General features: G+C 42.8%; 1 protein-coding gene across 8 annotated transcripts in view; it reads right to left on the bottom strand.

Annotated features, from left to right (window-relative positions):
- LOC107377230 (microtubule-associated protein tau) overlaps positions 1-21,843 on the bottom strand; it is a 98,708-nt gene that overhangs the window by 11,677 nt on the left and 65,188 nt on the right. For 3 of the 8 annotated variants that reach the window (XM_054747646.2, XM_054747643.2, XM_054747644.2), the window contains 12 exons: positions 21,583-21,763; positions 21,194-21,268; positions 16,699-16,908; positions 12,994-15,420; positions 12,674-12,868; positions 12,414-12,551; positions 11,828-11,874; positions 10,814-10,931; positions 10,645-10,698; positions 7,245-7,552; positions 2,326-2,418; positions 1,881-1,973 (listed from right to left, as the gene is read on the bottom strand). In XM_054747646.2, the coding sequence (XP_054603621.2) occupies positions 1,881-1,973; positions 2,326-2,418; positions 7,245-7,552; positions 10,645-10,698; positions 10,814-10,931; positions 11,828-11,874; positions 12,414-12,551; positions 12,674-12,868; positions 12,994-15,420; positions 16,699-16,908; positions 21,194-21,268; positions 21,583-21,715 (3,891 nt within the window). In that variant the 5' untranslated portion in view covers positions 21,716-21,763. The remainder of the gene's footprint in view (positions 1-1,880; positions 1,974-2,325; positions 2,419-7,244; positions 7,553-10,644; positions 10,699-10,813; positions 10,932-11,827; positions 11,875-12,413; positions 12,552-12,673; positions 12,869-12,993; positions 15,421-16,698; positions 16,909-21,193; positions 21,269-21,582; positions 21,764-21,843) is intronic. The other 5 variants (XM_054747648.2, XM_054747650.2, XM_054747649.2 and 2 more) reach the window with 5 other exon arrangements.

Raw genomic sequence — 21,843 nt, forward strand, 5'->3', positions numbered from 1 at the left:
TGATTCACAGCTCTGCTGTTGAATTTCTGCCTCTGAATGAAAAGGGAACTCACCTCAGGCGAATGACACGCCTTTGTTTGACCCTTAACCAATCAGAGTGAGTCATAGTAATATATTAGTGCCCGCTTGTTTTCACCTGTGTGTGAACAAACATGGCTTCGGTCGCGGCTGAGCGACAACAAGGTTTTCGTTCCGAAGAGGAACGCAGGGTTTCCTTAGCGCGCGGCGCTAACAACTTAGCGACGTGACATGTCTCGGAGAAAGCATAAAAACACGTTGGACACTTCTTCTGAAGCAGGAAAATAACACTTCTTCTTAAGCAGAGCACGCCGCCGCCTCGGCTCGTCCACCCTCTGCCGAGCCGGTGTCGGTACCGGACTGAGCTCGGTCACTGAGTCGTTGGAGCTGCCCCGTGACTGCCTGATGGAAAACCAGCGGGTTTCATCAGACTCGTAGTTTCTTGTTTTTGGTGGGGACCCCCTGTATTTTACCGCTCCCTCCTGCAGTCTTCCCCTATTACAATTTATAATGATTCTGTAAACTCCGTGTATCAATAGAAACAATCTCTGCCTCTGCCAGCTGCAGTAAATGTAGTTTCCAAATAATAAGAGGTGCATTCATCTGTGTATCTCCTTTGATCCGCATTAGTGATATTCTCAGCACCAGAACAGTGAAGCAAAGAAAGATTCCTGAGTTTGTTAGTAATTTTATTTATTAGGTGCATCTAACCTGTTCTAGTTTTCTCTGAAATGAGATCAAATCAGTGCTTCTATGGGTTGTCTCCAATCTGCACTGGAAAATTTTACTTTATTTAGAGACCTGTTGCAGAAAATATTCAGAATGCGCAGTTTTTTCCTACCACAAGCGATCTCTGGTCCAGCCGCACATCAGAGCCGTATTTGAGCTTAACTATCCACTACATGAGCAACTGGGAGCTACATAGTATTTTGAACAAGTTAACGTTTGCACAATACGTTTGCAATTGACATGTTTGCACTTTAAATATGTTTACGATTTTAATTTATGTTAAGTTACTTGAAAAACGAGAAAAACTGATTTTTGTAATTGTTTCTCTCAGGGCTTTTATCATCTCTGGTGTGAGTTTAAAATATAAGTGTGTTAGCACTGTGCTGATTATCCCTAATATGAATAAATGTTTATTTATTCAATGTTTCTCTTCTTTAATACGCAATTGAAGTTATGCTATTCATGGATAAAAAATCGTGATAAAATCGAAATCGTGATAAAATATTGGAAAATTCGTGATATTCTATTTTTGCCATATCGCCCAGCCCTAGTGTTTACCCAACTATAAAACACATTTTTTCAAGCTTTTCCACAAAATCAGACACATGGTATGGCATGATAATAAAAATATAAATCTAATAAAATAAATTAAAAAACAAAATCCCAACAAGTAGGCTAGAAAAGTCAATAGTAATCCCACGTGATCTGCTTTTAATAGTGTGCCAGTTGTTGCAACCATAGGCTGCACAAAAGTGGAGTGATCACTCAGCTAAGTTCGGGGAGTGAGGAAACCCACCCAATATGGCGACACTCCAATACACAATGGCGTGCCTATGCACTGATGTCTATGAATGGAACAACACAACATGGATCTGAGCAGAGTCATATGATGTTCTGAAGAGGAAACGTGAAGGAAACAGATGCTTCAGTTATAATTCTTCCTTCATGGGTGAGATAAAGGTGTAACACTGTTAGCAAGCTAAACAGATCGACTAAGCAGAGATTCTGGAAAACGTAGACAGAGTTGGAAAAAACAAAACACATCTACAAACGATGGACATGCCCAAATGACACATGACAGAACGTGGAAACAAAGGTTTTAGGGGTGATCAATGTTCTGCAGAGTCACTCACGTTTCCCCCACCAGCTGTGTGGTGGACTTTATCCATGGAGCCACATTTAGCCTGAACGTGGCTAAAGTCCAGCTTTACACTTGGGATCATGACCTGGGGAAGGACAGTGGTTTTTCTTTTCAATACAAATATAAACATGTCTTCTCACCCACGAACAAAACAAACAAAAACTCCAGTGAAAGTGTCCCTGTTTGATATTTTTACTGTTTAGGTGAAACTAACCAGACCCAGAGTGTGTTTCTTAGACAAACAGATGGACACATACAGTAGCATGACAGCGTGCCAAAGCTCATGAGCCAAAGATAAAGAAAGAAAGAAAGAAAGAAAGAAAGAAAGAAAGAAAGAAAGAAAGAAAGAAAGAAAGAAAGAAAGAAAGAAAGAAAGAAAGAAAGAAAGAAAGAAAGAAAGAAAGAAAGAAAGAAAGAAAACAGAAGCCAGTACATACATTGCCTCCTTTAGGCGCGTGCTTCAGATTATCCTTGGAGCCGCATTTTGACTGAACATGACTGAAGTCCAGCTTCTCACTTAAAATCTGAACCTAAAATCAAATCGGAATAATAAACAAAAAAAAAGAAACTACATGCGCCTTATTTATATAAGTGTGTGCAGTTAAATGTGCATATTTCCTCATACACTAATTTAGCCTTTATTTATACAATAAACACACGGCAAACAATGATTTCTAAGAAAGTTATAAAAACACATTTTTAGACTTTTTAGTCTAAAAAGAAAATAAATTATTTCTAGAAAATATTATTTAAAATAAGGTAAATATTGTTAAATATGATATAAATTTTCTTGTTTTGGGAAACAACATCTGCCAAAGGGGTAAACAAAAGTCGTTTGACTATAAATCTTATATTAATAATTTAATGATTATTAGATTATTTTGCTAGTTTTACAATTTCTAGCCAAGCAACTTTGCTTATACCCATTGGCAAATAGTTTTTTACTCAAAAAAACAACAAAAAAAAATAATAAATTGTATCATATTTAAAGAGATAATGTGTAGTTTTTACTGTTAATCTCTGGAAATATTCATCAAAATTAAATGATGCCCAGTTTTAAAAAAATATTGGCGGCTTCGTAACATATAACTGTAAAAATCGGGTCTAAAATACATGGGAGCGGGCCTAAGTCACTGGGTGACGCCATGTTTCCTTCTACAGAAGCCTGTGAGGACAAAACAAATATACTTGTAAACGTTGTTGTTTTAGACATTTACCTCTTCACTCATTGCCTGTGATGAAAGGGAGTCTGGCGTTCTTGTCATTTTGCTGGACGCTGTGCTCCCAGGGATTTTTAAAGTTAAAGTCCCAAAGTCATCACACACTGGTGAAATTCATCTCTGCATTTGACCCATCCCCATGCAGTGGTAGCTGCACTCGGGAACTAATTGGTGGTTTAATCTCCCAATCCAACCACTTAAAGCAGAGTGGGTCCCATTGGATCGGAGTGGGTCCCATCAGCTTTAGCATTGGGTCCCATTTTTAAAGTCTTTGGTATGACCCGACTGGGAATCGAACCCCGATCACCCAGTCGCGGACACTCTACCACTAGGCCATTGAGCTGGTTTGACTTTAAAACCCTTTGCCTGCCTGCTCAACCAACTGGCAGAGCATCTCTAAAGTCCCTAAAACACATTGAAGCAATAAATGACCTTAACAAGAAAAAAAAAATAGTAAAACAAGAAAAATCTTAAAATTTTGGAGTTTGTTTGAGGAAAAGGCGTAACATTATTTTACCTTAATATTATTACTAGGGCCAGGACTTTAACGCGTTAATTATGATTAATTAATTAGAAAAAAAAGACGCATCAAAAATTAATGCATTTAATCACAGCTTGCATTTCGAGCAAGGCGGAACCTTTGTCATTGCACGGTTTCCTCATAGACCGAATATCATTGACACACACAACAATGCACAGTGCTAATGGCTACTAAAATGGAATAAAACAGAAAGAAGTTCCCTTGCTTGGACTGATGCAGGATTTAGGAAACCCGTCCGCCTCTATTCTAGGTAAAAAAAAAAAACACCCAGACAACAATGGAGTCCGTGTCACGGACATTTTTCAGAGATTGTCTCTGCTACAGCTGCCCGGTGGCACCGGAAACTTTACAAAAGTTGCGGTAAGCTATATTTTTAGCATTTACGTAACATCTGTGCAGCGCTGAAAGCACCAGACAGGATAATTCTTTGCCCTAACAGTAGTTTATGAAAGTAGTCAGACAAACGAGAGGAACCTGGCTGCCACTGGGAGAACACTCTGTGTTCTCACTACTCTGTAAACAATCACAAACAACATGTCTTAAAGTTGAAAACAGAAGTTTAAGTTAAAACAGAAACACTCTAAAAATAAGATTAATTTAGATTTATTAATTACAAAGCCTCTAATTAATTAGATTAAAATTTTTAATCGAGTCACGGCCCTAATTATTACAATTAGATTATTATTAATATTATTAATTTACATTAAACTAAAGCCCTTACTGCCCCACAACAAAAAATGTGGGGCAGTAAGGGCTTATTTCTTGGTGAGAAAGTTAAAGGGCTACTGGCCATCTGTTGCTCAGGTCTTACTCGAAACAAAATTACTGCTTGCTTACAATGATTTACTGTAAGTATGTACTGCCCCCATCACCAGGGCAAAAACACATAATCACTAACAATATTTACCTTATTTTAAGTGATGACATTTTTATTTTTAGACTAAAAATAAGATAACATGGCTAAAAAAAAGAAAAAAACTTTCGTAACAATCATTTTTTGCAGTGCGTTTTTTTTGTTTTGTTTCTGCTTTCTTTTTTGGTCAACAGTCACATAATAAACGAATGAAACGTATGACACATTTTTCACTCAACTGTGACTATTTTGTCTGCTTCTGTACATACTGTTTTGTTGCTTTAAAGGTGCAAATAATTAAATAAATATTTCCTAAAGCAACATAAAGGAGAAACCACAGGAAAAGAAAAGGGGACTCTGGGAAAGAACAGCTGGTAAAGTTACAATAAAGGACACTATTTGAATAAGACTCACATGCTATCAAACAGCCTAAAGGCAAAGATAGACTCAAAACATCACCTTCTTTAAGGAATTCATTTTACACTTTAGCGTGAACTGTCCCTACGGTAGGGCCTGCACGACTTTCTTTTTTTTAAAGTCGACAGTCAAGTAATGAAAGTCGAGTCGACTTCGACTAGTCGTTGATGACGTCATACGCCGGAAGCGGCGGCGGCGGCGGGGGGGGGGGGGGTCGGTAGGTTCGCTGGAGTTTTTGACAATTAAAATTGCGCCCACATTTTCAAAGTTAAACACATTTCTTTTAACAACGGTAGTTTCTGCTTCAGCCCTCTCCCCCCTCCCCCTGCGCAGCAGCCGCAAACTCACTGATGCGCCTGCAGCCTCTCGGAGTTCCTGCTGCTCTAAACATTAAAATAATTATTTCATTTTCTGTTCCTCACTTCTGATTACCTTCAATGGTGTCTGTTTGTTGCAACCAGCAGGTACAAAAACTAACTTGTTTTTATTTGACTATTTTTCTGTCCTGCCTGTTTATTATCTTCCTGCATTTCATCTCAATCCCTAAAGAAAAACTGCTACCTGGGTTCATATATATTCACCTTATGAGTTACCTTTGAACTGCAGTTCTAAAAGATCTACCGACCACAAAAACAGCGGAGTGCCGCTGCTCGCCGGCTGACTACAACGGGACCGTTTTTGCTGCGGAGTTCATGCCGGAGCGGAGCGGAGTGGAGATAGTGGAATCTTGGGGGTGCGTCATCGGAGGTCAACAGCTGATGCGCCTCGCTCCGCAGCAACAAAGCGCATCAGGCACAAATAACAGACAGAAAACATGAAAGGAAATGAGCCGACATGAACGATCGCGTGTTTAATTTGTTTTTGAGGTGGTGACACCTGATTTGGCGGTGCTCAGGACGCAATGTCTAGAGCGCACGTCAACGATCAGAGCTTTGCATGCGCAAACTGGTTAAGATTAGGATGGGGGTGAGGGGAAGGTTAAATTGCAAGAGGGAAAACATCACAGTTTGGTTAAATGTCCGTTTTACCGCCGGTGTCAGTACCGCACAGCGCGTCGCCTCCGCCTCGATCCAGACGCGCAGGGGCTCATCACCTGCTGTCTTTTCCGAGGACTGCATCTTGTCAGTCATTATCACGTGACAGCGACTAGTTGATGACAGGCATAAAAAGTCACTACAGAGCCGTGAAGTCGACTAGTCGACTAGTTCGTACAACCCCTACCCTACGGTAGTTTTTAATCACACCAAACAGGGTCAAAAGCTACAATAAGAGGTCTTTTTTATATTTGCATTTGCTATATTATAAATACTCAATGCTGGAGAAAGAAAAACTGAACAAAAGCTCTTATAGGAAACCGATTCAGCAATTTAGAGCCAATGAGAATTTTGAAGGTTATTTTTAGACAGATGACTGTTTTGAGTTGTTATATTTAGAAGTACATTCCCAGTATAGTCTATCCTCCTCCGCTGAGGTGGAAACATAGGAATAGAAATAAGGAGAAGGAAGATGGAGGGACAGGGAAAGGGAAGAGGCTCGAGGCAGGACATGAAGCTTCATCTGGCCTGACGAAGATGGCAGCAAACACAGGAAACACACACAGCCACAGAATGCAGGAATACATATGATTGTGAGTGAGAGTGAGCACTTGAAGACAAATATCTCAGTATTCCAACATATTTCTACATAGCAATCCCAAACATTGTTTAAAAAATGCCCCAAATCTTGCACAAAATACATATAATTGTAGATAATGACATTAAAATATGAATGTTTATCCTCAAAGTGTTTAGATGGTTTTAAATCCATATAAACTGTACGAAAAACAATGTTCCTTTATCCTTTTGGAAGAAAATACTGTTGTTGAGGTGCAGACTGTGGGTTTGTACGTTACTGTCCCCCTGTGGCAGGTTTAGGTACACACTCAATGATCACATGGTTAAGCACGTCTCTAATTGTTTAAAACTAATCAGTCAACACATTCAGGCATTTAGACGTGGTGAAGATGACTTCAAATTAGTTATTGCAAAGCTACAGGAAAGAGATTTAAGGAACTTTGGACTTGGCATGGGTTTTGGTCCGACTATTCCTGAAACTGCTTATTTTCTGGGATTTTCACCCACAACCATGTCTAGTCTTCTTATCATGGTTGTGCTGCAGTGATGCTATCATGTCATCATGGACCAAAACCCCTGTTCTACCCCAAATCTAAGTAGAAGAAACGGCCAACACAAGCCCTTTCCACAGATGTCCAACAGGACACCCTAGTGGTCCTTACACACAAGCAGGGTTTAATAAATCCAGCATGTTTTAGCATGTTCCTTCTACCTGTCCTCCTTTTGGTTGATGTTTGATGTTGGCCGTGGACCCAATCTTGGACTTCACATTCTTCAGGTCAGGCAGGGGCTGGTTGAGGACCTTTAGCTGCCGCTGGATGGAGGACGGGGACTTGGGCGGAGTTCTGATCACCGCCACCTTCTTCTCCTGGAGGACGCTGAAGGATTTCGGGGTGTGGCTACCAGGGGTGCGAGATCCAGGGGTACGGCAAGAGTAGCTGGGGGGCGTGCCGGGTGTCACGGCTGAGCCTGGAGTGGAGGCGCCGCTACGGACTGACCTGGAACGGGTTGAGTCTGTGCCTTGGAAGAGAAACGAACATTAAAGAGAATGAAGATGGAAAATGTTTGTAATCAAGTTCAATTCTTGTGATGATGGATGGAAGGAGAAAGTTGTAGTTTTAATGCCATTCAGCTTGGGCCCATGACAATCAGTTAGAACAATTCATTAATTAGTAAGGAATAATTTTATTTTTGAGTTTTGAACCTGCAACCTTCTAGCTGCAAGACAACAGTGCTAACAACTGCATCACCATGCAGTCAATAGTCACATACCAAGTTGAACTCTAACCAAACACGTTTGTAACCATCAACAATCTTCTGTCGTACTTCTGGTTGACATTGGACCAACCTACTTGACAGAATTGGTAGTTTGTTGAAACTTTTTGGTTTCCTGGGAAAGACTTGTCATTGATAAACAAGTAGGGCCAATGGGAAGGTCATTACAGATGCCTCATGTTAGCTTTGTGTAAACTATTCCTGATGTTCAGCAACACTGTCCTCTCAGAACAACGTGTTCATTAGCCTGGCAAGCCATCATTCATAGACAGACAGAATAGATAGACAGAATAGATAGACAGATCGATCGATAGATCGATAGATAGATCGATAGATCGATAGATAGATAGATAGATAGATAGATAGATAGATAGATAAACAACATTAGGCAGGTGCATACATTTGGCCACTGTTGGAATTCTACATTGGTTTGGAAAGCTCAGTGACCCTTGACCTAGGTGAATCCAGTTATGAGAGAGTATTTAAGGGGGCCAATTGTAAATTTCCCTCCTCTTTGAATATTCTCTGAAGAGCAGCAACGCGGGGGTCTCAAAACAACTCTCACATGAGCTGAAAACAAAGATGGTTCTCCATCATGGTTTAGGGGAAGGATACAGAAAGTTGTTTCAGAGATTTCTGGTGTCTGTTTCCACAGTTAGGAACATACCGAGGAAATGGAAGACCACTGGCACAGTTCTAGTTAAGACTCAAAGTGGCAGAACAAGAAAAATCTCAGATAAACAGAAGTGAAGAATGGAGAACAATCAGAGTCAACCCACACACCAGCACCAAAGACCTACAAAATCATCTTGCTGCAGATGGAGTCACTGTCCATCATTCAACTATTCAGTCCACTTTACACAAGGAGATGCTGTATGTGAGAATGATGCAGAGGAAGCGTTTTCTCCTCCCACAGCACAAACAGAGCCGCTAAAGCACATCTGAACAGCTTCATTTGGAACAAGGTGCTGAGGACTGATGAAACTAAAACCGAGTTATTTGGGCGTAACAAGGGGAGTTATGCATGGAGGAAAAAGAGCACAGCATTGCAAGAAAAACACCTGCTACCTACAGTAAAGCATGGTGGTGGTCCCATCATGCTGTGGGCTGTGTGGCCAGTGCAGGGACTGGGAACCTTGTTAAAGTTGAGGGATGCATGGATTCCACTCAATATCAGCAGATTCTGCAGACCAATGTCGAGGAATCAGTGACAAAGCTGAAGCTGCAGCGGGGCTGGATCTTTCAACAAGACAACGACCCTAAACGCTGCTCAACATCTACGGCATTCATGCAGAGGAACAAGTAGAATGTTCTGGAATGACCATCTCAGTCCCCAGACCTGAATATTAGTGAATATCTGTGGTGCGAGTTAAAGAGAGCTGTCCATGCTGGAAGCCATCAAACCTGAATGAACTAATGTTTGAGAGCTACTGCTGCTATCCTCTGTCCTTGAGCTTTTACTTCAGCTACGGTCAGTCTAGATTTCTAGGCTAGTATCTGATGGTTTCAGGAGAAGAATTTGGAGGTGATCCTCCTTCAGTCCACTTTATCCAACTGCAGTATGATGCTACCACCACTCGACAATTGGTTCAGTCCTCACCTTGACTCCTACAAACATATTTCTTCTCATTGTAGAAAAATATTTGTCTTGTCTGACCATAAAACATTTCACCAGAAGAAATCTGTTAAGCTTATTTTTGGTGATGTAAAACTTTTCACTCTGGACACTCATTTTTAATAGTGGGCTAAAGCGCTAAACACCAGTCACCATTTTCTAGGTCCAAACATCTTCTGTTGTCCGTGACTTCAAACGGAGTTTTCTTTAGGGACTCTAGTAGTTTGTCCTAAAGTTGAACTGGTAGCAGCCGGCTGTTTCTCCTTCTCTGATATTACTGAGCGGAGAACCTCTCACACCAGTGGTGATCCGTTGCTACATGCACGAGCGCGTGAGAAGAGTAAATGTGGTAAATGCGGAAGTGTTGTCTTGAACTTGTTAAGACCTTCTAGAAATATCAGATTTTTGGGGAATTCATGTCTTTATGAATAATTTTGACGTGTTTAATTCTTGTTTTTGAAAATAATTTAAGTTGTGTGTTAAGACAATCATTCCTCCTTAAAAATGGACACTCAATAACATTTGAGTCTACAATGAGTGGATGTAAACTTCTGACCTCGGCTGTATGTGCGGCTCAACTGTGATCGAATGAGCTCAAGTTTCAAATCTCAAACAGCCCAGACCAAACACGAATGTTTGACAATAAGTGTGAGAGCACACACGGCTCTGGCAGCTTGTTGCTGGGTTACTAAAGCAAGAACCAATAGGGTTTTAAATGCTGGATGAGAAACGCACCTGGTGTTTTTACACCAACCTGCTGTTTAGCTGCAAGAATCAGTTTATTAACACAAACTAGGGATGCACCGATACTGATACCAATGCAGCTGCCTGAAAGTGGCTTCACTGTAACTTGTAATTTCTGTTCACCTACGATTTTAGTTTTGTGATTATTTCTATTATTATATTTAATTTTTATCAGCCTTGCAGTCTTTTCCTGTTATTATTGAAAATAAAACTTGTATTCTAATTCACTGCATTTTTGGTGTGTGTTAGAAGTATCGTTGTTGGTAATCAGTACGGCGAGTACTCGGATCCAAGTATCAGTTTGGAAAAAAAGTGGTATCACTGCATCCCTAACACAAACCTTTCTTTCTGACTGGATGACTGAATCTGAGAATGTACACTTGATTCTAAAACCGGCAGCTTCTCCTGATGAAACAGCGGTTGACTTGATGCTGATGATGATAAGAGAGTGATGAGGCTAAGCTATCAGGTGGTCTACCTGCCATACTAGGGGCCCTTCCAGACCTGCTCTCCCTGGAGTCGGTTCGGATCGCTTCGAAAAGTAGGAGGGAAAAGAACAAGAAGGTTGAAGAGGAACGAGGGCAGGAGTTTAGACTTTATTCAGATGTAACGCAGTTATTAATAAACAAAAGTAGATTGTATCTTACAGGTTGGCCTAGAGGGGGTGCTGTTGTCTTCTTGTTCAGAAGCAGGAATGTGGCGAGTCAGCGACTTGGCCGGCCTGGGAAGGGATGACCTCTTCTCAGGGCTGCGGTACGTTCGCTCCTGAATCAACAAACAAGAGTCAGTATCTTCGTGGCAGCTAAAGCTACATCTCAGTTCCTTTTGCCCCTCGTTAATTTACCTTCCCCGCCACTTTGTTTGGCAGAGGGGACGGGAGGGAACATGCAGAGGAGGAGCGGGCTTCGTAAAGCTCCGCCTCCACGAGAGGGCTTTGTTTAAGGACACAGGCAAAGCCGGGCCGAGGGGATGGGTGATGGGACCCCCCGACGCGCTGCGCGGCCATCTTTAATAGAACAGCCCTTGTAGGGCTCTGGATGACCGATGGGATGAAGAGGTGATGGCAAAATGAAACAAGAAATGAAAATATTTCATGAAGAAACACAAACTATGCAAATGAGTCTTGAATTAGGGAAATAAAATGAAGAGGATTTTTGAAGTTTGGGTACAGCAAAGTCTGTACTCACAGATTTTCTCTGTCGCGTCTGAGATAAAGAGATGGAGTGCATGCAAAACAAAATGATGACACCAAGACAAAGAAAGAAAGAAAATACAAATATGGGCAAACATAATTCAAGGGTCAATATAATCATGCAAGGAAGTCAAAGAAAGAAATAGATGAGTTGAAAATTATGAAGACACTGCAAAACTTTATGTGTTCCATTAATGTAATATTTCCCTAAAATAAACCCACTCAAGCACACAACCAATTTCTCCTCCTTAACCTGTTTTTTTTTTTACTTTTTTTAAAGACTGGACTAATTTTAATGACACTTCATGAGGTCAAAATAAAAAATATTTTTTTTACTTCAATCAAGGGAATTAAGTATGTTTGAGACGATGCTGTTGTGATTTAATTGCCCCCAAAACACACATTTGACATTAGTTAAATTAGCCGAACAAGAAGACTTAAAAGTCTTTTAAAGAGGTTGTATACTTACAGTGGGCCTCTCTCTGGACACACTGAGCGGCTGATGGTGGTCCACACCTGAGAGGTAAAAAGAAGCATGTCAATATCAACCAGCAGGGGGAGACATGTACTGGAGTAACACATGCACATAAACAGAGTACACATAATGAATTGAGAAAGGAAGAAAGAAAAAAAATAGAAGGCCAAGAATTTGTTTCACAGTGTGCAAGAAGTTGAAATCCATAAAGATATACAGTTTCACGCCTTAAATATCAACAATTAGCAAAGAAAAGCAAAACTGAGCATAATAGAATATGAATGTGGGCAATTTTTTCACCAACAAGACCAAAATGACAGCAGCTGAGTTGAAAATGTACACGTTTTTAAAAATGGATTGGCAGCACGAGATGTTTGCCAGCTACAATGCACTTTTCTTGATTCCTCCATGAGCCAAAAACTAAAGAGAGATCAACAATTCAGAATTCAAATCCAATTTTTTCTAGAAATTTGCATCTATTTTAACAAACTGAGTTGTAGAGACACTGCAGAACTTTTAACAAAAATCACTGAGGATCTCTCTCTATTTGTGGCATTGATGCATGGTGAAAAGTGTTCACCTGTGGGCTTGCGTCTAACAGTGACGTGAAGCGGAGCAGGCCTAGGATGTTTGGCCGTCACTTTGGCTCCACTTTTTCGAGAAGGAGAGCGACTTTGGAGGGCTGACACCTTATTCTGGTCAGCCCTCCTCACACCTACTAGCAAAGGGAAGAGACAGGATTAGACAGACCTGTGCTCAACAAGTTTGCTCATGGAACAACAATGTTATCGAGTCCCTTTACGAAATATTGGAATAGTTCTTTGAATACAGAATCAGAACCTTTTTTCTTTATTTTCTCCTCCATTGGTGGATGGTGGATTGGAGTTTTGCATGACACTTTACAATCAGCAGTGCCAGGGTGACGCCGTCCTTTGGTAGGACCTCGTTTCGAAGGTCGCTCCACCACCAAAGACGGTTTAGTCTGGGTCAGAGGAAGGGCCTCGATTTGCTCAGTCATGATACTTTTATCCTCATCTGTATCAGAGAGGGTATAAAAAAGGACTGATTCTCTAAACTAGCAGGATGCTAGCTTTAGCCAAGACACATTTACCAGGATTTTACCAAAATACAGAAGTAATGTATATCAAAATTCTGGGTACCTTGTGAGTCCATCCAGCCACTGTCAGTATCTAGGATTGACACATCCATTGTAGTTTCATCAGCTGCCTTTTCCCCAATTAATTCATTTTCTTTCTTCTCTTCTGCTTCACCAGAGACTTCTTTCTTCACAGTCTTTGTTGGATCCATTACTTCTTCATTCTCTTCCATTCCTTCCACATTGCCTAACTCTATGCCTTCTTTTTTATCCTGGTCCATGTCTTCGGTTTCTAGTGCATCCTCTGAATGCTGCAGTAAATCATGGTCAGAACATGGAGACAAGTGAGAACTGTCTGTTGCAGGCTCTGCATCGTCACTGTTTAGAGCACTGTGACTCCATTCTTCTGCTCCGGATTTTGGATCATCTTCCATCATCTGATCTTCTACCATCAGCCTCACTTGACTCCTCTTCTGCTCTTCAGATCCAAGTTCTCCAACTGGATTATTTGTTTTTTCCAACTTAAGCTCTTCAGGCTCTTCCATCATCTCTTGAGGCTCTTCAGCTATCTCAATATCATCATCATCTTCTACTTGAGGTATTATGATGATTGGAGAAGATATTTGTGGGCTTGGTGAGTCTTTAGTCAGAGTCATTTCCTTTGACTGGACTTGGACATTCAGCGGCTTTTCTATGCTTAAATGCTGAGCAGTACTTGAGGTCTCTTGTGTTTTTGTTTCCTCTAATCTTGCAGGTGTCTCATGCTCACTTTTAATCATAAGGTCCTCCTTTTCTTCACTGCCATAGTGTAAAGTTTGAAATGACGTGCCTTTGTCGGTCATGTCTTGTTGATCACTCCTTTCTTCAGAAACTTCGACATCAGGATTAACCTTCTCTTTTTCTGTTTTGCTGTCAAGCCCATCAGACACTGAAATGGACTCTGTTGGTTCATCTTTTGTTACCCTCTCTTCAGAGCTTTGGTTTTCTAAAGATGTTTTAGCTGGGGACTTAGGAGTGGTAGGAGTCAGCGGCACTTTGCTTCCAGTTTCTGCTGTAGTAAATGTAAATGAGTTGTCTGGTGGGATGGGAGAGGCCTCTCTTGAGGGGTCTTTTTCAATTTCAACCTCAGGAATTGCTTGGATCTTTATGTCCCCAGGTAGGCCAGTTTCCAGACGAAGTTCAGTGAGTCTATCTTTCGAAGTCGTGATTGGGATCCGTAGACGATCAGGTTTTATCCCACTTGGCACAGCTCTTTCAAGATTCAGGGTAGACTTTACAGGTGATTCTTTCTTTTCCAACACCAATTCCTTTTGATTTTCTTGTTGAACATCTTTAACTTCCAAGACACCAAGATTCCCTTCTAAGTCACCCTTCAATGAGGGAAAATGTTGGCATGGACATTCCCCAGTACAAGGTGCATCAGCTGGAGAAGGCATTGGTGCTGAATATTCTTTGAACACACAGTAGCCAAGATCCTCCTCTGTCATGGCAAGTTTGTCCAATGAACTAACTACAAGCACATTAGCAGGTATCGACTTCCTCCTCATGTAGTCAACCTCCTGCTTCTGTAGTGATGGATGAGGTAAGACCCCGGCCAAGTCCAACATCTCACAGAGGCTTCCTGATTGTTCAAAACTTGATCTGTGCTGATCAGAAGGTGCTTCTGCTTTTGGGGCGATATCTTCTGGTGAAATAGTAGATGCTGGAGTATTCAACATTCCTGGAGGATAGCTAGGTGTTTGAATATCAACAAGTGGAGTCGAAGGAGAAACCTCTGATTCATCAAAGCTTCCACTAATAGGAAACAAGCCTTCGGTTAATGCCTTCGACTTGTCCACCTTCGCCGTCTGACCCACTGAAGTAATGTTCAAGGATATACTTCTTTGTTCCAATGACATTTTACCAGGTGTTGTCCTGAATGTCTTCTCCTCTCCACATTCTCCACTAAATGTTGTCTCTGGTGTTAAACTTAGTTCATAGTAGCTCTGTGATGGGTCTTCTTGGATTTTTGAGGTTGTCTCAAAATATGTTTTTATTCCAGAGCTGTGCTCTACAGATAAGGATTTCAAATCCACTGTTTCTTGACTCGGATCATCCTGTCCGTCCTTTCCTTTTGTTTCAACCAGTCCTGACTTGTCTTTGCCTTCCTTCAGAGCAGAATCCAGTTTACTTAGTAAGCCTACTCCTGTGTTTCCTTTTGCCTGAAGACTTAATATGTCTTGTGGTTGTAATGTTTCTTCATGTCCCTTTACTGTAGACTCCAAAAGCTTGACCCTTTCAGTGACTTCTGCTGGATTTCTTTCCTCTTCGTGAACTTGTTCAACCGAAGAAGCTTCAGGTACATTTTCCTCTTCTATGAGATGAAGGGCTGGTTCATTCAAATTGAGTTCTTCAGGTTTTGCTCTCTCAACAGCTGTCTGTTTTTCATCTAGTGGCATCTCTTCTTCTTTGACGTCTGACTCAATGGATGCCTCGCTCTCGTCTGGATGAGCTGTGAGTTTGAAGAAAACCGTACAACTGTGTACTGAGTCATTTTGGTTAAAAGCTTTTCTCGCAGCATCCACTATAAGCTAGCCCATACATATAGCTGAGGTTTTCAGCACATAGATACAGTAGATCTCCATCAAGCCAAACACATAGCACACTGTATTCTGTGGCAGGCCACAACAGCACAGGGCAAGTTCACAGCATCTATGCTAGCGTGCAGAACTGAAATGACGAAATGGAGTTGCATGACATTAAACCAGGGGTGGGGAACCCTGGTCCATCAAGGGCCGCTATCCAGCATATTTTAGTTTCAACCCTTCTTCAACACACCTGATTTAAATCAGCAGGTGATTAACAGGCTTCTGCAGAGCCTGATGAGCTGCAGAACTGGTGAATCAACCACTGAATCAGAAGTGTTGGAGCAAAGACGTGCAGGATACCGGCCCTCGAGGACCAGGGTTCCCTACTCCTGCATTAAATGACAAGAAGCAATGATACAGTTCACAGGTATATTGAATTCCTATTGTAATTCAGTAGATTTGACAAATATAGGAAAACTGAAACAGGAAAAATACTTTTATTTTTGTTGTTTTTGTCAATTAAATAATAAAATGAAAAACAGTATAACGGTTTTATTAGTTTGATCATAAAAATCCAATACATGGGAATTTTAATGCCCAAAAAGCCAACTAAGCAACAATAGGAAAACATTTTTTTATCCTCCACCCCGGGATGAAATGATAACAAAACACGTGATTTACAATGGACCTAAACTACATTCAGCACTGATTTGTTAAGTGCCCAAGGAGAGACGAGCACCTTTAAACAAAAATAGTTAGGCAAAAGCCCACATAAAAATATACAGACTACCAATTCTGGTAACACATCTACAATAACGACATCCGACAGTGACACTTGCATTTGCAATGTAGCTGGCAACACTGAAGTGCAGAAACGATCAACCATTATTTGGTTGATTATGTGCTCATAAAAAGCAAATGACTCATGTTTTGCATGAAACAAAAGCAACAAAATCAAAATGCTGTCACATGGTCTTGCACACGGCAGCTTTAAGTACTGAAGCAGCAGCTTAAAAAGTTCATAGCAACAAAGCAGCAAAAAGGTGGCCAGCAAAGCCTGAGCTGCATCACAATTTGAAAACAAAGAGCAGAGAGTTGTTGGAACCATCATGGAGCACAAGAGGCTCATGCAAACACATTCAGTCACACACACACTCTCATAGAGAAGCCCCCATTTTAACTGTAACCTTGACCACACACACCTTGATGACCTCCTCCATTGATGGCTTTAGGTGTCTGGACTTTGTGGATGCCCAAAGCCTGGGGCTCTCCTAAACAATCTGTCTGTTCTAAGTGCAAGACTCCTGGTTGCTCATGTGACACTTCCTCTTGGTTACTGCTGGGCTCCTCTGGAGCCTCCAGTTCTTCCTCCTCCTCATGCTGCTGCTGACTGACACCCTCTACCTTCTCCTCTTTGAGCAGGGACGGGAGACACAAAGATGAGACATGGATGATGACACAACTAGACTGACGTGGGTAGACATGACACCATGGGAGATGCACAGCATGCAATCAACAAAGTCTCTAACATGGCATAAAGATTTACTCATGTTCCTTCAACTTCCTCACCAGGACAAAAGCAACAAAAACACTCCACTTTTGCATTTTTTGATTGCAAGAAGGACTTTAGTTTAATGGAAATTATTAATATTAGTTATGTACCAATTGAACTAATATTAAGGTAATAATAATGTAATGTAAATTAGTTACGTCCTTTCTCCAAACAACTCCATATTCTTTAGAATGTTTTAGCTTTATTTTCTATTTTCTTTTAGATGAAGGATCAAAGAGCAGCCCAAAGACTCCTTATGAAGAAAAACATAAATGGAAATCATGCTCGCTTGCCCAGACGTGGGTCACCGGGGTCCCTCTCTGGAGCCAGGCCTGGAGGTGGGGTACATTGGCAAGCACCTGGTGGCCAGGCTTTCACCCATGGAGCTCGGCCGGGCACAGCCCAAAGAGGAAACTTGGGTCCCCCTTCCCATGGGCTCAGTGTGTGATGGGTGGTAGTCGATGGCGAGAACCTCTGCGGTCTGATCCTCGGCTACAGAAGCTGGCTCTTGGCACATGGAATGTCACCTCTCTGGTTGGGAAGGAGCCTGAGTTGGTTTGTGAGGTGGAGAGTTTCCGACTAGATATAGTCGGACTCACCTCAACACATGGCTCTGGCTCCAGAATCAGTTTCCTTGAGAGGGGTTGGACACACTACCACTCTGGAGTTGCTCCCACTGAGAGGCGCTGAGCAGGAGTGGGCATACAAGTTGCCCCCAATCTTCGTGCCTGTACGTTGGGGTTCACCCCGATGAAGGACAGGGTAGCCTCCCTCTGTCTATGTGTGGGGGGACGGGCCCTTACTCTGGTCTGTGCTTATGCACCAAACTGCAGCTTAGACTACCCACCCTTTTTGGAGACCTTGGAGGGGGGTACTGGAGAGCACTCCTTCCGGTGACTCCCTTGTTCTGCTGGGGGACTTTAACACTAATGTGGGCAATGACAGTGAGACCTGGAGAGGTGTAGTGGGGAGGAATGGCCCCCCTAATCAGAATTTGAGTGGTGTTTTGTTATTGGACTTCTGTGCCAGTCATGGATTGTCTATAATGAACACCATGTTCAGACATAAAGGTGTTCATATGTGCTCTTGGTACCAGGATACCTTAGGCCGTAGCTCGATGATTGACTTTGTCATTTCATATGATCTGCGGCCGCATGTCTTGGACACTCGGATGAAGAGATGGGGCGGAGCTGTCAACTGGGGAGGATGCCGGTCAGAGCAGGCGAGCCCAAATGTATTGTGAGGGCCTGCTGAGAACATCTGGTGGAGTCTCCTGTCAGAAGGAGCTTTAATTCCCACCTTGTCAGAACTTCTAAAATGTTCCGGGAGGCGGGGAACATTGAGTCCGAATGGGCTCTGTTCTGTGCCTCCATTGTTGAGGCGGCCGACCAGAGCTGTGGCCACAGGTTCGTCTGTGCCTGTCGTGGTGGCAACCCCCGAACCCGCTGGTGGACACCGGTGGTAAGGGATGCTGTCAAGCTGAAGAAAGAGTTATATCAAATCAAATCAAAGATACTTTTCAGGTCTTTTTGGCCTGTGGGACTCCAGAGGCAGCTGATGGGTACCAGCAGTCCAAGCGGAATGTGGCTCTGGTCGTGGAGGGAAAAACCAGGGCATGGGAGGAGTTCGGTGACACCATGGAACAAGACTTCCGTACAGCTTTGAGGAAATTTTGGTCCATCATCCGGCACTTCAAGAGGGGGAAGCAGTGCGCTACCAACACTATTTATAGTGGGGACAGTGTGCTGCTGACCTGTACTCGGGACGTTGTGGATCGGTGGGTAGAATACTTTGAAGACCTCCTCAATCCCACCGGCATGTCTTCCAGTGAGGAAGCAGAGTCTGGGGATTTTGAGTTGGGCTCTCCAATCTCTGGCCCTGAAGTCAATGAGGTTGTCAAAAAACATTTTGGTGGAAAGGTTCTGGGGGTGGATGAGATCCACCCAGAGTTCCTAAAGGCTCTGGATGTCATAGGGCTGTGTAGCCTGAAGTGGCTCTGCAATATCGCGTGGCCATCTGGGACAGTCCCTCTGGATTGGCAGACCAGGGTGGTGGTTCCCTTATTTAAAAAGGGGGACCGCAGAGTGTGTTCCAGCTACAGGGGGATCACACTCCTGAACCTTCCTGGTAAGGTCTATTCAGGAGTTCTGGAGAGGAGGGTCCATCGGATTGTCGAACCTAGGATTCAGGAGGAGCAATCTGTTTTTTGTCCTGGCCGTGGATCAGTGGACCAGCTCTACACCCTTAGGAAGGTCCTGGAGGGTGTGTGGGAGTTTGCCCAACCAATCTACATGTGTTTTGAGGATTTGGAGAAGGTGTTTGACCGCATTCCTGGTGAGGTCCTGTGGGGGGTACTCCGGGAGTATGGGGTACCAGTCCCTCTGATATCGGCTGTTAGGTCCCTATATGACTGGTGTCAGAGCTTGGTCCGCATTGCCGGCAGTAAGTTGAGCTCATTCCCAGTGAGAGTTGCACTCCGCCAAGGCTGCCCTTTGTCGCCAATTCTGTTCATAGCTTTTATGGACGAGATTTCTAGGAGCAGCCAAGGGGTGGAGGGCATTCACTTTGGTGGCCTGAAAATTGGGTCTCTACTTTTTGTAGATAATGTAAACCTGTTGGCTTCATCAGAATGTGATCTTCAGCTTTCGCTGGAGCAGTTTGCAGCCGAGTGTGAAGCCCATTGTCTTGAATCGGAAAAGGGTAGAATGCCTTCTCCGGGTCAGGGATGAGGTCCTGCCCCAAGTGAAGGAGTTAAAGTATCTCGGGGTCTTGTTCACGAGTGAGGGAAAGCTGGAACGGCAGATTGGTGCTTCATCTGCAGTGTACCGGTCTGTCATGGTGAAGAGAGAGCTGAGCCCAAAAGCGAGCTCTCAATTTATCGGACGATCTCTGTTCCTACCCTCACCTATGGTCACGAGCTTTGGATAGTGACCGAAAGAATGAGGTCACGGATATAAGCGGCCGAAATGAGTTTTCTCCACAGAGTGGCTGGGCTCTCCCTTAGGGATAAGGTGAGAAGATCAGTAATCTGGGAGGGAATCAGAGTAGATCCACTGCTCCTCCACATTGATAGGAGCCAGTTGAGGTAGCTCAGGCATCTGATTAGGATGCCTGCTGGACGCCTCCCTGGTGAGGTTTTCCGGGCACGTCCAACCATGAGGAGGTCTAAAGGGAGATCCAGGACACGTTGGAGGGACTATGTCTCTCCCCTGGTCAGGCAATGCCTTGGGATTTTCCCAGAAGAGCTGGCCCAGGTGACTGGAGAGAAGGAAGTCTGGGCCTCTCGACTTAGGCTGCTGCCCCCGCGACCCAACTCCGGATAAGTGGAAGAAAATGGATGGATGGATATTTTTCTTGTTAACATCAATGCAAAGTTTTGATTTATTAGCAGATTGCTGAGATCACCACAATAACCACATACCATCTAATATGAAGTCTACCTCAGCTTTAGCACTCTAAAATCACAAATGAGGTCCCTCGTGTTTTCTGAGGCCAGATTTTCCTTGCAGTTTTTATTTTTTTTTAATGTTTCCATGTTGTTTCACTACTGTGTCTAGGCACACTATTCCAGAAAAAAACCCTAAAAACATTTCAATTCAATTTAATGTTCATGTTTTTATTCTTTAAAGTTGTATAAAAACTGCCCAAAATTCTGGCAAACAGTAGTAGTTGCACATGTACAGTATTTAGCACCATAAATTTTAACAAAAGCTTATAGTAAAGTTTCTCTATAGCTGTAGACTAAATAAATAAATCAACAAGTAACGCACATCCTTTGTCCATGCAGTGAGAGTTAATCTTATGTTTTTGCATACCATATAAAAATAGACTGGGGTAGAAACGCCATTTTTAACTTGAAAACATTTACACAGATAATGAGTACAAACAACAAAGGAGGTCATAAGTGCAAAGCGTGGAGTGAAGGGCTCCAGTGGCAATTTAAAACCCTGTTCTTAATTGATCTTAGTGTAAGACTTTAAAGGTGTGGGACACCCATTTAAGCAATACATTTGCAGTGGTCTCTAGTAGGAATGAATGCCTTGTAAGTCTTTACTTAGTGGTAGGGTGTGGGGTGTCTGTAAGTGTGTGTGTGTGTGTGGGGGGGGGGGGGGGCTATCTGGTTTAAGGTGTGTTTCTTTTTGTACCTTGTGCCACGGGCCCGATCTGCTCAGCGGATGGAGAGGGGGGAGGGGAGGGAGGCAAATTGGCCGACTCATCCACTGTGAAGGGAAAAAAAGAGAAAGACAGAGCAGACGAGACATGGATGGGAGGACGAAAATGAGAAATTTGGTTTTGGATTCACCTGTAAAGGACGGATTGCGTGCTTATCTAGGATTTGAACCTGAAACTGCAGTGACTGCGCTGCAATGAAAGATGTCTCCTGCACTCTTTCCAATATGAAATAGTCTGATTTGTTTTAGCGCCTGAAGGGGATTGATTGGCCTTGCTGGGCATCACAGATCCAATGAAACCACTCATCCATCTGGGAATCCAATCAATATTGCTGCTCTCCATGCACATGCTTTCTACCTACCTGTTGAGTGTGCAGCCGCTCCACCATGGTAACCATTCTCCCGGTATGCCGAGCTGTAGGCAGAGTATCCATTTTCACTGTTCTCCTGGCCGTTTGAGGCCCAGTGTTCGCCTGGCTGCCTGCCGTCTGCCATAACTGCCTGTTGGGAAAACCAGGGAGGGGACGGGTCGTCTGATGGGATCTGTTAGAAACCACATGGTGGAAGAACATAAAATGTCTTGAAGCTCACAATTTTATCCACTAGAGGGAGCCAGGAGCTTT

Source organism: Nothobranchius furzeri, chromosome 2, assembly GCF_043380555.1.
Source record: "Nothobranchius furzeri strain GRZ-AD chromosome 2, NfurGRZ-RIMD1, whole genome shotgun sequence".
Classification (NCBI taxonomy): Eukaryota; Metazoa; Chordata; class Actinopteri; order Cyprinodontiformes; family Nothobranchiidae; genus Nothobranchius; species Nothobranchius furzeri.